Raw genomic sequence first — 16,654 nt, forward strand, 5'->3', positions numbered from 1 at the left:
AGGGGAGCCCTTATTGTGTAGGAGCTACAGGAAGTAGTTGTACCCTCGTGTTGTTGTGTAAGAGCCACTGGAGAGACCTGCATACTACACAATAAGAGTCCATCAGATGACGGACCTGGACGCGCTTTACTGACGTGTCAGAGATGATTTATTACAAATACCTGAGTAGTTTATACTTACGTACAAGTCAACACAATTACTCTCGTCACAGTGTCTCCGAAACTGAATACACTTGAGTATAGGTACGTGAAAATGTACTTCATTGCAATACTTGCACTTGTTACTTATCTTACGTCATCGTAGGTAAACCTGTCCGTGTCTCGTCGTCATCAACTGAAGTTTTCAGTTGTTTTCGTTGTTTTAGTAGGTTCGCATACTGTATGTAATGCCAGACGTTCAACATGTTCAACTGAAGCTCAGACGTCTTTATTCCGGAATATTAGCGGGTAAATGATTAATATTGATGATATTTTTATCTGACGCGCAGAGGGAATGTAAGTCTGACGTCACGTTGCTGGAGCAAGCCGTCACACGTGGGGATCACTCGCACTGACTGTGAACGACGGAGTTAAAAGATGCTTGGAAGTAGCTTTTCTATTGAATGGAAGAGTCCATAGTAACCCTTAGCAACATTCCCTCTTGGCCTACAGAAGTAATACAAAACAGAGTGATGATCTTTCCTCATTCCAAATTCTTTTTGTTCATTATAATGGCTGCATCCTTTATGTTGTTTTCTATGTGGTGTTCAGCATTATTAGGATTAGGGCTTATACTACCAACCATCATCTTGAATCCATGTATTGTGTATTAATGGCAACTGTGGGGAATTCTACACAATATAATACGATATCAGCTCATAATCTTCTTATAGTCTATATCATTCTATATGTTCCAGAATCCAAATAATCTTTATCACATCATATATATTAACATATAATTCAAACCTCTAGTTTCAGTCTGATAACAAAACTAATAATATCGGTCTTATGTTCTTGTGAGCATTAATCTAGACACAAAAGAAATCCCAACATGACGCACGCTACGACTGTCTTCCCTTCATGACACAGGTGCAGCTCATAACATGAATCAGTGGACAGGTACCGTGTGTGTAGTGACATCACTGATGCAGTGGCTTATACAAATCAGACATAATTATTCTTATGAGCTACACCTGACAAAAAAGTGTGACCAGATAAAGATGATTACATTAGCACTGCTCCATTTCCCCGTCCTATGAGGTGTGTTGGCCACAGTTTATATCACATTTTTCCTAGTTTGACGGTTGCTATGGGTTGCTATGGACCCCGCAGTCGCCATTTTTGGGGGATTATTTCCATTCAGTTGCATAGAGAAATAGCTAAAATTTACAAAATGTACAAAAATGGAGAAAGGAAGGGAGAAAAAGAAGGCTGGAGGTTTCACACAAGATCGTTTGCACGATTTTCTGCAGCATTTTTTCACCGAACAGGACTTCCAAACAGGACTTTTAACTCAAAGGGGCCGACTGATATGCGAGTGATCCCCCACATAGGGAGGCTTGCTAGAGCAATGTGACGTCAGCTTCCCAAGCTCTATTGGAAACTGAAATCAAAGCTGTGTCAAAAGTGAATATTTGGAAATGTGAATTCTTGGAACAAAAAAACCCTTACACTTCTGTTGTACACAGGACATGACTGTAAACCCCTCGAAAGTAGAAGATCGACCCATGTTGACATGTTTAAGCACGTCATCACACCAGTTTCTTGGAAATAAAAAAGTCTTTGAGTCGCTTCATCTGCCAGTAGCCGACGGAGAGCAGGATGGAGGTCTGCACCATGGCCCACCACAGCACACTGCTGTTGGTGTCCTCACTGATCTGACGGAACATCTCCTCCTTTTCCTGCAAGGAAGAAAGAAAAACAGGAAAGAGCGGAGAGAGATGGTTCAGCATTACCTATACGTCTCCGGAATAAAGCTCAGGGAAAAGTGTTCATGTTTTTCTCTGAATGCAATGTGTTTTATTTTTTCCCGAGTCCTTCTGGAAACGACACAGGGAAGAAAAATATGAAGGTATGGAAAAGTCAACAGGTTAAGTTTGTAGTCAAAGAAATGGGCAAATACTGTATTTTATTTTTAATCCTAAAATTACCACTGTCTGTTATAATAATGGAAAATACGTTTAGAGAAGAACACATAAATATATTTATGCTAACTGACCTGAAAAACAGTAGCAAACTAGTAGAACAATTTTTAAAATGATGAAGGGATGCCCTTTATTCATGAAGGATTCCCTGTCCAGAGCTACATTCTATTCCATTCACCCGCTGGTGCTCCTGTTGCCTGGTGATGTAGATCATCTGGTCGATCAGGTGACTCAGGCTGTTTTCCACAGACTGCAGATTGTCCTTGGTCCTCTCTGCGCTGCGATCCAGGGCATGTTCCCCGATCTGGATGTCCAGGTGCAGCTTCTGCACAGGAAGAAGCTCAAAGGTCAGGCTGCAGTGTAAAACATACTAATTGATCATTGAGAAGATGGGTTTTTAAACATTTTTGTTAAATATATGGATGAAGGTCTTGTGCATTGTTGTTTGTGTGTGTGTGTGTGTGTGTGTGTGTGTATGTGTGTGTGTGTGTGTGTGTGTGTGTGTGTGTGTGTGTTTGTGTGTGTGTGTTTCACAGATCTTACCAGCCTTTCTACAGAGAACACTGAGAAGCTGGTGGAGTTGGTTTGGAAGCAGAAGACGTGCTGACCAGCAGTGTGGGGGGTGAAGGTGAATTTACTGTATTTACCGTAACGCTTTGACATCAATATCTGGAAAATAGAAGAAGAACGAAACTCATGAGAAGAGGATTCTTTGATTGGTGATCTGTTTACCCTATAACAAGTTCTGTCGTATAAATCACCATTCAATCATATAAAGCATTCCAGGTGCTTTATAAAGGTTAGAGGACACGTGAATACAACATGCATTATAACATGTAATACCATGATGCAATACACCTAAAACTCAGCTACGACGCTGAGTGTTGTAAATGTCCACACTTGTGTCTGGCGGTTGGTTTGGATGAGGAGAGGCAGGGACCATGTGTTTCTCTTTTTGTTTTCTTCATGTGTCCGTGCACGTGTGTTTGGGTGGTTTTGGTTTTGGTGATGAACATCTTCTTTGAGTGCGCTACCTCATGGTCTGGGTCATGCACGGTCACCGTGACGCCCAGGTGAGGGGAGTTAGACGCAGCCTTCAAATCCCAGGGTTCCAGAAGGAAGTACCCTATGGAGAAAGGGAACATTTACATAAACACACATTTGTCATATGAGGTCATTGTACACAGTAGATAAATAGTTCTCACTCTCTAACATTAGCTTCCATTGAAATGCACAAAAGATAAAAGTCAACCTAAGATTGAAATTAAAGCCCCTTTTGTGAAAAAGTACGAGTTAAAAAATAATTTCAGGACCCCCAGAAAACATTTGGTGACACCCCCCCCCCAGGGAGTCGGCAACCACAGTTTCAGAACCCCTGCTATAGAGCCTTTTATTATTTTGTTGACACTTAACACTTGAATTTAGTTAGAAAACATAAAAACATCTTTCTGTTTCTCTTCCTAATCTCTCTCCCCCTTCCTATCTCCTATTTATACTTCCTAGCAACAGAAAACTACAGGAATATTCATATATCATATCTATCTATTGAAGGAGCGCACATGCCCTTAAAACATAGAATTCTAGTCAAAGTAGCATTCCTCCACTCAACGTTCCACTCAAATTGATGTATAACAGTAAAGTACTTCATATTAAATGTACTATTAATAATATGTAACATTGCTTAAATGTACCGTAAGTAACAAAGACACTGTCTTTGTCTTGAAATATAGTGCAGTAGAAGTGCAACACCCCTTAAAATGTAATTACTCAAGTGCAAATAGAAATACATTTTTTTATTTTTAAATGACTACTAAAGACTGCTTTCCATTCCTGAGCCCAATCCAATTCAGCATAATGTTATAAAGTATGATAACTGTAATTATATTAATGCATCTTGAAATAATATAACAATATTAATAATTGAATAATGTATAAATAATATATAGTAATATCAATAATGTAAAGCTTTTATGACACATTGAAAAATTGGTATGAAATCCTGATTGTCCTCGTTCTTTTCCTCTGTCATCCGTCTCTCAGGACTCACCCGTCACCAGCATTTCTTCAGGAATATCTTGTATGATGCATCTCTCCTCCAGCTCCCCGAGGTCCATGTACATGGCGGCTGTAAGCACCAGGTAACTCTGCAGGGCCAGGGCCACGCCACGCAGACACATTCTCCAAACTTCTTAACCGGCGCTAACCTCTCATTCAATTAGAATATGACTAACTGGCCAAATATGACCAAACAAAATGACCGGTAACCTCCAAACAACAGCAGGTCTGTAGAATTGGTTTGTAGATGTGTCAGTTTTGTAATTTGTATGCAGCGTTGTCGTAAAGGTGTTTTGCAGGAAGTTCTGGTGTGAGAAACCAGCAGGTGTGACTTAGGGTGACGAGACGTTCTGCTGCTGATGTTTAACTAGAGAGTCAGAATGATAACAGCCATAACTTAACACCTGGAGCACACGAAAAGTACACCACAGTATAAAGAGAATATTTCACTACTTAAAGTGTATCCAGCAAGTATCACACACAGCCTTTCAACCCTATTTAAGGTTGAGAAATCATATCTTTACAAAACATAATATCTTGTGCTACATAGCTTATATTAAATATAATGGAGTAGTCAAGTTATATTGCTGACTGATCATAGTTCTCTCTTGGTTCTCTGGGGTACCTGTAATGCAGATGAACAAAATAGTCTCCAAGCCTCTAGCAGCTGGTTTCAATTTATTTTTTGTCAAAGTGTCAATGTGTCACTGTTGTTTTAGTTCCACCTCAAGTTCCAGAATACCACTCCATCCACATTCAGGTTCATCCTAATTTTTGCTTGAACATAGTCACTTTCTTCTTTTGATCCGTTGATTTGTTTTTTGTTTCTTGGCTTTCTTGGTGGAGATATTTGATGTACTAGCAACTCTTGTTTAGCAAATTCACCACGCTTTAGCAATTTTGCTTCTTGACTCTGCCCAATCAGCTGCCCTTGCGGTCCCCATCACGGACCCTATCACCAGCAATGGAAACAGTATCTAGAAACGGAACGCAAATACATGTACCGTACATTGGATGGCTGTTTCTTATAAAGTGACAGCTAAAGAAATGGGATTTTTTTTTTCCACAAAATATTTGTACGGATTAGTACTAGAAGTTAGTATTCTGCAGGTAAATACACAGTTTGTATGTGTATTAGATTTCCTTGTGTCAATTTTGCACACAAATTCCTTCAACTTAGTTCAAATGACGTATCCATCTGGCCTGTGTTATAGTATAATTAGACCCTATAATTACATATAGTCAATATACCAGGTTTATACTCTATTCAAACCTGTCTCCAATTCAGCAGATGCAAATGCTGTCATCCTTCAAGGAAAACGAGACCCTTCTCATCCGGTTGAATCTGAAACTCTCTTTCTATGTAATTTTCCTGTCACTTGTCCTCGTTTTTATAAACTGAGCCAAAGTTCAGAGAGTCACTGAGAGCGACAGGAAGCTTAAAGAGTCCCAAATTGCTATTCAATCTGCCCTCTCTCCAGCTTGGTTCCTATCTCGCTTTGTGAGTGAGGGAGGGCTATTATGCTTTTTTTTTTTATTTATTTATTTATTTTTGGTCTGTTTTGCACATTTGCGTTAAAATCGTTGACTGAAAAGCGCCATGTGCTGAACTGTTTTAAACTCTGTTGCCTCATCTTCACGTCCACAAAGCCGCTTCTGAAAAAAAGGGCACTGTCCATGGATCTGGTTTCCATTGGGTTCTAAGAATTATATAAGATATGAACATATTATTTGAACGTAGGGTCAACTCTTCGGTGTTTGGCTGGAGAACTGGTACGCTGGGCAGACATGCTGCCAAAGAGAGTTGAACGCGAGCCCCATGGTTTATGGGAGGAATACTAACTCACTACGTCACCCTGCTGTAATGTTAATAAGGCCCCTGGAAAGTCAAGAATTGCTGTGCGGTTAAACATGACGAGCCAGTGCATGGCGCAGGTGTCCCGCGGCAAGGTCAGGTCGTGGAGCAGAAGGGTAAAAGCTGGCTTGTTCTTGTATAGAAATAGCCATAATAAAAATCATAACAATACTGATAAATATTGCTGCAGGCAGCAATACACAGGGTCCAGTGTAGTCGTTTTAGATACGTATTACAGTTCTCCAAATTCTGCGCAAGGTAGCACGGGTTACAATTTTTCTTTTTTTGCGACCACTCCGAGACAAACCATGGATTTATATAGTACTGGTTCATGATTGTTGTTGATGTTTTCTCAATGTTACAGATTTCAAGATTTCAAGATTTCAAGATTTTTATTTGTCACCTGCACACAGGTATGCAGTGAAATGCAAGTGGCAGTGCCTGCAGAGATTGTGCACATGTTGAGCATCAATAAAATTTCCAATATAACAATGTATAAATTTAAATACTATAAAAATATAAATATAATATAAATGTGGACTGTATAAACAAAAGAAACAAAAATAATAAAAATAGATAAAATCAAGTCAAAAATCGTGTCTGTATCCACAAAGAAGTGTATATATACTGTACATCTGAACTGAAGTGTGCAACAAATAGAACAGCAGCAGCAGCAGCAGTAGTGTGTGTGTGTGTAGGTGTGTAGTGTGTCTTGGGGGGGCACTGGTGAGGTCAGCGTTCACAGTCCTGATGTCTTTTGGAAAGAAAGAAAGAACACCAATTTTCTTCAATTTTCGGTGAATTTGTAAAGTTTTATCAATATTTCCTGATGGGTGTGTGTATCAAACTTGGACGACAATATGTATGAAACGTTCCCATTTCAAGGAAACCTCAGCCAATGATCATAAGTTCTAATGTGACATAATGGTGATCGCAGCAATACACAGGGTGCAGTTTATTCGTTTTTGGAACATGTTACATTTTTAGTTTTTTATGTTATGCAACATAAATTGCATTACACGATTTCAGCTTAATAATTGTACATGTACTACCAAAGATCGTTAATAAACATGCATCATTATTATTTGATTCAAGATTCAAGAGGTTTATTCGTCACATACATATACATACTTTCATACATATATGCAGTGAAATGTAATAAATGGAAAAAAATACTAAAATGTGCAAAGGTCGACCGGAGCGCCGGCGCAGGCGATCGCAAGCGGGGCCACTATCGCCAAATGACAGTGATTTCTTCATTTATAAATACATGTTAGTTGTAATTAGTACTTTATTGTATTTTTCAGTTAATAATGTACAATAGAAAAATTCAGTTTAATAGATCACTTGTCTATATATATATATATATATATATATATATATATATATATATATATATATATATATATATATATATATATATATATATTAGGGCCCTCATTTTTTTCCCGGAAAGACGTAGGTGATATAGCAAGATGTATTTACACTTTATTTAACACACAGATAACATAGAGAAATGTAAAACACAATTACAATTTGCCTGAATATTTTACAAGAGGGCACAAAAGGAATATAAAATATTACTGTAAAATGTAATAAACTGTACACTACAGGTTAAAATCCTGTAAATAAATATATTCTTCGTCTTCAGGAAAACAACCAGAATCCCTCTGTAAACATTTCATTTTGAATATGAATATTATATAGTCTGTTTGGAGTCACAATTTGAAATTTATGAGATTCTCTCTGAAGCACCATTTATTTTGCCTGTGTCAAGTCCCTGCTTCTTAATCTTTTTCTAGAGATCTGAGAAAATTAGAAATGTGTCTAGTGGCCACACTCTGCCAAACTACACTTTTCTAATACTTTCATACCCACAGATAATAATTGAAGACAGTCATCAGTATATAGGTGAATTTTCCGGTGGCGTTCCATCAAACATACTTCCATACTACGGAAATGAGAATAAAGATTGTCCATTTGTACATTTCCTAATGCTTTGCGGACCTCTTCCTGTTGTTTCGCAGCCTCCGCCCTTTCCTCCCCTTTCTATCCCTCCTCTCCTTTCTCTTTTTCCTCTCCTTGGTCTCCTTCTCATCCCCCCGCTCCGGGCCTAGTCATAAGCAGTTGTCTGGGACGCACTTCTTCTCCACTTCCAGCAGGGGGCAGGCCGCTCCGTTGTTGGCCGGGTGCATGAGCACGTAGCGCGTGCGGTGCTGCACACCTGAGTCGCCACACTTCCCTTTGCACAAACCCCACGGAGACCACACCGACACCTCGCAGTCCAGGGGGGTGTCTGCAGAAAGAGGGCACAATACGCGCTTTATTAACAATGGTATCCAGTGGAGCAGACATGGGCAGTGCAGCTGCACTGGGGCCCAGGGCCTGAAATGGTTAGGGCTACATTTGAATCCACCAATAACAATCAGGGAATAAAGCGTTACCACTCACTCTTCATTTTGCTATTGCCATATTTTTGATTTCCTTACATGCAGTGTGGCATGATTTGAATAGTACTAATGTTGATTTTGCATAAAGAAACAGGCATTCTAAATTGAAAGCACTTTAGCATAAGGGCTCACCCGCATTTTCCAAACACATGTATATTATAGATCATACCAAAGAACAAAGTGAACAATGAATACCAATGTCTTTTTTGAAACGTTTGTAAGTACACTTTACCGTTGCACACACATTTCTTGAATGAGACCCATTGTCTGTTCAATGTCTAGTGTGTTTGTGGATGTATGTTTGTCCAGAAACCACTGGCTTGTGGAGCCTTTTTACCAATCCTTGGGTTCCTATTAAACAGTAGATTCTTGGCAAGTGCTGAATTTCCTTACGATAGGCCTATATCTTGTTAATTACAATTAAAGCTTCTTTTTTTTTACCTCTATTTACTGGGGTGTTTTTGCTGAGCATGCAGCTCTGCGCAGCCCTGCACTCATATAGCAGCCCAAAAGAACAACAGTATTCTTTTGTTGGCACCTCTCAAGATAGGGCTGCATTGCACACGAGCAGCGTAAGATGTCTCATGGAGTTTGCAACAGAATTAACTGTGTGGTTCTGTGCCAGTTTATTTAATGCAGATCCATGTTTCAAACCCGCAATCCGCTCGTTTTAACCCCAACCTCTCATTTCTATTCCAAACGAAATTCTCCGCTGTGGCTTTAGGTCTTTTCCTCTAGTTTGTCCTGAGCTGACTTAGACCTCCATGCTGCGACTCAGTAAAAAGATGATTGGCATCGCAGGTTTGTGGATCTGAGTGGAAAAGCAGAGGTTTGGGAGGAGGTGAGACGGCAGACAGATGGAGGGTCAGAAGCCAGACCGAGTTTTGACATCTTCATCCGGCCGGAGCTTCAGCTACGAACAGGTTTTTCCGGCAGGCAGTGGCCGAGGTCAAGAGGAATAAAGGGAGGAGATGGATGGAGATGGAGGTGATAGAGGAGACAGGGGGAGTCTGAAAGTATCTACAATCAGATTTTCAAATGCAATCAGTCAAAAGTAAACATATTACCGAATAATCAATACTGTCTCTTCCATTGTTTACCTCAAAGTTTGGAAAGTATGAATCTCAATAAATAAAACTTGATTTGAATTCACAGCCCCCAACCCCTTTATCCACAAGGAAGTCATAAAAGAGATGGAGAGAGATGGTGGAAAAACGAGGGGAAGAAATGAACAGACAGAAGAATGGATGGAGGGAAGTCACGAAGTTTCGCTTTGTTTGTTGACGGGTTGTCATGGTGACAGACTGGTTGGTGTGATGCTGTGTGGAACCCGCACTGTGGATCTGATTACTGCACTCTGAGGTTTATACTGCAGGGCCTGTCACTCTCTATTACACGTTTTTTCCACATTTTGTTCTCCCCATTAAGACTTTATGCATCGGAATAAAATAAGAATGTCATTCTTAACACTCATGAAGCTCCACATACGGTCTGAGCTTGAGTTTGACTTGTTTCATCAGTTACTGGGAGTGACGGTCAGCATTTTGAAGCATGGAACAAATATACAGAACATCACATGAGTATCAAGAATTAGATAAAGACTCTTCACTCAAAGCAAATATAATTCCATTTGTATTTGAAAGAATAAAAAAATATATTGGTATTTTTCAACTTGTTCTAAGAAAAAATATTTGTATGATGTATATCAACCAATTACATCACAGATCTCCACTTATCACCTCATCTGATGAGTGCTCACTGTTTAGCAGTTCGTAGAGTCAAGTCCAGTCCAGTTGATTTCCACAGCCCATACTCACAGTGTAGTCTCAAAGGGCTTCATAAGCTTCACATAGAAATCAACAGCATCCCCTTTGTGTGTGTGTATTAACAAATGCTTGAGAACGACTGCAAAATGACTCTACTCTCATATTTAAATGTTAATGCTAATGTTGATTTCAAAATAGAATACAATGGAATAGAATGGAGCGTCATGGACAGTATAATAGAACATTTGTCAAACTTTTGTTCATGTTTTATGGGCTAAAACACAACCTGACAGATTTATTGGAGATAAAAACTGAAGTTTTAGAGACAGGGTAAAGTGAGGGTAATTCTAACCCTTAAAGGCCATTTCCCATTTTGTTTTACACCACTTTTTTCTTTGGTGTAAAACACGTGTAAAACCCTTTCTTCACACTCGTTCTGGAGTGGTCGCTATGTTCACTCCATTACCGATGCTGCTGAACTGGTAGTGTTGAGAGTCGGCTTCATTGGTTACTGGTTGCCATGGTGTTGCTACTGAAGGAGGTTCAATCACCACACACCAATTTCCAGGGAATGCACCTTTAATGTTTTTCTTTTTCTTTTAACAGAAACCCACAAGGATGTTCCGATAGAATCGAATGCTTAAAATGTGAACTGATTTAAAATTGTAAATATGCCATAAGAAGTACACCTGTGAATATACTCTGTTATCACGATGCTTATGGGAGAAATATTTGTGTGTAAACAGACTCACGTATGTGATTTTCCTCGATCTCATTGTCTGACGGCAGCAGGTTGGACTGCGTGGCCTCCAGAGGCAGGCTGATGATCTGATTGGTCTTCTTTATTTTGGTCAGCGTCACCTTGGCGATGGGCGGGAGGTGCTTCAGGCGTGGGTAGTAGAAGGAGTTGGCGGGATGGCTCGGAGCGGATGAGGTGATCTAAGAAGGGGAGAAAAATGAGAAAAGTGTGGGATAGAGTCAGTGAAGGATGATGTATCCTTACAGGCTTTTAATCCACTTACTCATGTTTTAGCCATGTTGTCTCATGTTCAACTGTCCTGAAATTCTGTTGAGGTTTCAGGGAGGGAGGCACACATTGCCTTTATCATGAGGGATTTTGTATGTTGTCTTGTCTTTTATATTGTCTCTGGGTCTGACGTCTTGACCAGCTCTTTCTAAACAGTGTTAGTGGAGCAAACACCCAGCAGGGCGTCGCCGTGGCCCCGAAAACCCACCTGAGTGACTTTGTCCTGAGGGATGGTCTCAAAGTTGGGGGAGGAGAAGGTGAACCCGCTGTCGGTGCCGGCGTCGTAAGGAAACAGCTCCAGGGAAACGCTGTCCTTCCACTGCTCGCCCGCACACAGGTTAACACTGTCCATGCCTACAAACCAGTCCGGGCTCGGAACGATACGCACGATGAAGGACACCTAGAAGAAGGGATGAAGAAGGAAGATTGAAGCGGAAGGGTGTGCCAGAAACAGAAGAAGGTAAAAACATGAGAGACAGTGTGAAAGAGAGAGATTGATGAATAGAGAGAGAGGGAGAGGGAGGGAGCAGGTTAGAGGCGATAGAGGGATGAAGAGGGAAGGAGAAATAGAGAAGAACGAAAAAAAAAAAAGAAGAGCAAGTGACAACGTCGGCAGATGAAGGCGAGAGGGAAGCGAGGGAGGGTGGAAAAGAGGAAAAGTTCAAGTTCAAGTTGTCGTCCAGCCGCCTGTGGCTGATGGGTTAACCTGATGTTGTGTCAGTAGGGCAGTGAGTCAGAGCCACAACGTGAGTCCTGCAATGGCCTACACCCAGTTACCATGACAACCCCTCGTCATGGAAACCTAACCGAATCTCCAGTCAGTTGCTAATTCTAGCGCTCATAAAAGGCCACAAAATGAAAATTCCATGTTGACATTTTGGTTGAACAGTTTTGAACTGAATGTTAAAAAGCCAGAGCACGTTTTCCCACATCCAAATGTAACCTCTACACCTCCATCCTTGCATCCATTCATCCTTTCACCCCCGCCCCCCTGCCCCGCCCCCCCACCACCTTCTGGACACTAAGCCAGTGTTTAGTGAGGCGTTCCATCTCTTTTACGAGGCGCTGGTTGACTCAACGCTAGGAAGCTTAACAGCCGCCTCCAGCCGAGTTTATATGATACGGAAAAACATAAATATGGCAGTTGTACAATGCGAGTGTCGGGTGGAAACAACCTCATCACATTAACTCAGATGAGCCAACCTCTCCACCGTGGCATTTTGCTGCATAATGCTTCAAGAAACATCCCAGTGTGTCCCAGTCAAGGGAGAATTTTTTTTTTTACTTGGCTCCTCCTGTAAATGCCAGAGTTGGAGATTATGATTATGGGACAATTAACCTTATTCTTACATATAAAGTCCAACCCTGGAAAATAAAGTACAGCATTGTACCTTAGGGGTGGAAAAGCTGGCAGCACCGTGTAAAAACACAATTTGTACCATTTTTGAACCAGTAAACAAAATCAAAACCAAGTACCCATGCCAAGCGATAAAGTTAAAGTTACAATACCGAACTTCACTCTTATTCTTTTTTTTGATACAAGAGTGAAGAAGGGTGGTTGGTCTGTTTAAACGGGTGGAAACAAATCTAAATGTAATCTAGCTCAATTTAACCGAGTATTTAGTTTGGCCATCAATTTAACCATCATGTGAGATTTTTCTTTTGATGGATTTGTAACGACCTACAGTTAATGGAGCTGTTTTTCCACACAGCACCGATAAACAGTGGTATATTGTGGCTGCTGACCAAAGGGGTCTCTCTTTCACCCTGATGTAGCTTAGTTTGTGTTGATAATTTATTCAAATGGTTTTCATGGATTCAAGTCTTTCTGCTCGCGCTGAGTCTACAGAGACCGCCCGTGACCTGCTTTGACTCCTGACCCAGAGTTCATTGAAACCAGCTGTGGAAGTCTCTTACATATGAGTGTCTGGCGAAGGCCTCGAACTCTGTGCTCATCTGGCCGGTGCTGCTGACAACAGCAGGAGCCGAGAAGACGCTGTAGATGCTCTGGATGCGCTCGCTGGCCTCCTCCACCTCCTTCATGAGCGTCCAGGCCTCGCCTTTCTCCGTGAACTCCCTCACTCCGTTGCTGGCAAACTCATTATTCCTCCACATGTGGTAGTCTGAGCTGTGAGTCACCCCTAAAAGGGGAGAGAGGAAGAGAGAAGGCGAGAAGGAGAGAGAGGTGGAGGAGGATGGAGGTTAAGCCTTGCAACAGGTATTGGTGGTGTTCAGTGTGTGCGGATTCAGCATTTGGAAATAATTGGAAAGCACATTGCATCTGCTATTTTTTATATGCAAGTTGGGCAACTGGGGGAACCCCAACCAGTAACCAATAAGAACAACGTTCCGCAGTCTCGTCCTTCACGCTCACCAATCAGGTTGGACCACTGTGCGGGGGGGCGGTAGACCGGGTACTGCTTAGGGAAGGCTGCCTGCGTCCACCTGCCGGTGAACGTCAGGCTGTACTGTGCCGTTTCGCTGGATGTGCAAATCGGGACGTCGGTGGGGACTGGCATCGGAACGACACAGCGCCCCAGGAAGCCCAAGGTCAGCACCAGGGTCACGGAGATGAAACGGTGGAACGACCCAAAGATTGAGAAGGAGTGTGCGGTGGTTTCCATGTTGGCAAGAGATTGAGAAGATCTGGCATATAAAGAGAGAGCAGTGTTGTCACTATCAACCTTAAAGAATAACAGTGTTTTATTGGTAGGAACTGGAAAAACCAGATGGCCTACTACTGTAAACTTGTTCAATGAATGAATTGTGAGGAGTCATTTATTTTTTATTTCCATCATTTCAATTTGCAGTTCTGCCTTCCCCTGTCATACACTTTCTTTCCCGATGTCACTGTGGATTAGTGATTTTCCGGTAGAGATTGAGATTGAGTTGACATTTCCTTGCTGGCGTCACTAGCTCCCCACTCAGATCAATGACTGGAGAGTGAACCAGAACGCAGAGAGCATCTGGCTGCAACGGCAGTGTCGGGTTTAACACGTTGGCAGTGTTAATCGGAGGAGAAGCATTTGACTCTAAATCTTTTTTTCTGATGCTTCCCAAGCACGGCCAATGATGAGCAAACTCAGATGAACTCAGATTGGCTGCAAGGAATACGGGATGGATGCAGTTTAGATGCATTAAGAAAAAGTTTGACCATTTTTCTGTGGGAGTACTGTAGGATGTGTAATCAAGTTCAATGCAACCTGCATGTGTTGCATATTGAAATGACATTACACATCCCACCCTTGGCACCCATTCTGTTTTGTTTCAAATAAGCCGGCTCTAAAAGAGAAGCGTAACAGAGAGAAGAACACCGGGGCATGTTACTCCACTCTGCACATTAGTCATAGCCAGTGATATTGTGTGTGGTGACAGGTGCATGCACTACAATGAATGTCATTACTTATGATTGGGGCTAGAATTATAAACTGCTTTCATATCATATTACTTTCACAACTTCTTCTCATAATGCTTTTTTCCCCAATAATCCCATCAAGGTATTTATTTTATCTAATATAACGCATGTTGAATAAAGTTGGGCATCGATGCAAAAAATTGTTGGAAATATGAAATGAATTTCTAAGAACCTACAAATTATTATACACACATTTTAGTATTTTTTTATGTATTTGTTTTTATCGATTCAAACTTCAGTTTCTGACTGTGGATTATATCAAAGGGATGATGCAATGAAAAGACAACTCACTGTTTTTGCAGAAGATTGCAGATGGATGAGGGCTTGCAGCAGAGAGGAGGACCTGTGATGAAGAGGGAAAAGGAGGAAGGGCAGAGGATGTGGCTGTCTGGAGGACTGACTGCAAGGCTACAAGTCCTCTTCCAGCTTTTTATGCTTTCTGCGAGGTCTTCCCCTCCACCCCCACCCTCCCCCACCTCACCCATCTGACTCTCACCCAACCTCTCCTGGTTTCCATCCTTTCCTCCTCCTCCCATCTCCCCCTACGGCTTTCCCCTCACCACCCTCTTTTCCCTCTCCTACTACCCCTCCCTCCCGCTCTGTCGCTCTGTCTCTTTGCTTCTCTTCCTCTCCATTCCTCACCCTCTTTCTCAATCTCTTTCTTTCTTTTTCACCTTTGACCCCACTCTCCTCTTCCCCATCATGCTTTAACTGTCTTGCCCTCTCCATCAGTTGCCCATTGACTGACTGATGCAGTGCCAAACAATTATGGTTGCCCAGTTGTCCCAAGCAACCTGATTTGGGCCATTATCAGCCACCTCATGTGAGATGAGTCTGAGTGCCCCATCATTAAACACTTTTCATATTAAATAAAATAAATAAAAATAGACATACCTCCGTATTTTTAGAGAGCTCAACCCAGGACAATTTGTTATCCTGATTCATTGAATTACTCTGTCAAAAACTGTGAATTAAGTGAGAATATTGAAAAAATGGATTCTAATTATGTAGGATCATTGTCACTCAGTTATGAAATGATTAGAATCTGATGGTTGCCAACACTTCTACCTCTTAGTTAGTGTCAGGCCTCGTGATGTGCTCAGCAGTTGTGCCTGTGGTGCTGTGGGTGGGCGGCTGCGGTGATGCTGCTTGCTATTATGACAAATGAGGTGTAGATTACACGGTTCCTTCCTGGAGATGCTAGATCAGCCTGTGTCTTGGTGGGGTTGACTTGCAGGTGCTGTGCAGTGTGTCGTGTTGCTGTGTGGCTCACACTCGATGAAGTGCATGCAACTGTCATTTTGATTGCGTCCCATCGGGATGTCAAGGTTAACCGGTGTCACTATTAACTGTGGTTGCAAACGGTGGTCACAATTTCCAAACTGTAAGAATTTTAGAGGCTGCGGTATCTAGCTACAGTATTTAGACTATTGCTTTTAGGGAAAGATTTTTCCTGCAGTTGGTAATTGCCTCCAGTGCATTCACTGGCGTTAAACTAAACCCAGTTTTTACTGATGTTGAATGACGAATCCCAAACAGTTTGTTTTAAAAAGGCGGCAGCAATGAGTTGTCAAATGCACCGAGTTTGGCCCACCTTACTTCGATATCTTCAATACAAAGACGGTTTACACATTTTCGTTTGCAGGACCTAAATAGTGCTTTGAAAAGTACAATTTATATTGTTATGAAGTGCTTGTATATTTTCTTCTTTGTTTTCTCGGACTATAACCTGACCCTTTCAAGTCTCATATCGTGACAGGCCTGTAATATAGGCATGTCACGTGCTTACCATGTCAAGCTGGTTAACACGTCTTCTGGAATCATCCAAATATTATTTGGATGATTCCAGAAGACGTGTTTACCAGCTCTGGCCACTTTTTTGGCCGCTGTTAAACTTTAAGACCTGATGATTAGGAATGATTGATGGTGATTAATGGCTGCCAGGCTTTACCTTATCCACTGTC

General features: G+C 41.5%; 2 protein-coding genes across 2 annotated transcripts; both read right to left on the reverse strand.

The window, feature by feature from the left end:
• Window positions 1–1,729: 1,729 nt before the first annotated feature.
• LOC307235806 (transmembrane emp24 domain-containing protein 11) lies at window positions 1,730–4,299 on the reverse strand (the record flags this gene model as incomplete). The annotated part of the gene is made up of 5 exons (XM_080008021.1): window positions 1,730–1,879; window positions 2,301–2,447; window positions 2,666–2,791; window positions 3,157–3,248; window positions 4,170–4,299. 5 exons carry the CDS (start codon window positions 4,297–4,299, stop codon window positions 1,730–1,732), a joined length of 645 nt encoding a protein of 214 aa, XP_079864147.1.
• A 3,208-nt stretch (window positions 4,300–7,507) lies between these two features.
• On the reverse strand, window positions 7,508–15,086 carry spon2b (spondin 2b, extracellular matrix protein). The gene is made up of 6 exons (XM_080007867.1): window positions 14,982–15,086; window positions 13,650–13,921; window positions 13,193–13,416; window positions 11,484–11,675; window positions 11,001–11,187; window positions 7,508–8,328 (listed from the first exon to the last, which is right to left on the reverse strand). Exons 2-6 carry the CDS (start codon window positions 13,897–13,899, stop codon window positions 8,150–8,152), a joined length of 1,032 nt encoding a protein of 343 aa, XP_079863993.1. The 5' UTR covers window positions 13,900–13,921; window positions 14,982–15,086; the 3' UTR covers window positions 7,508–8,149.
• Between the last annotated feature and the right edge of the window lie 1,568 nt (window positions 15,087–16,654).

This window comes from Zeus faber, assembly GCF_960531495.2.
Source record: "Zeus faber genome assembly, chromosome: 10".
Taxonomy (NCBI): Eukaryota; Metazoa; Chordata; class Actinopteri; order Zeiformes; family Zeidae; genus Zeus; species Zeus faber.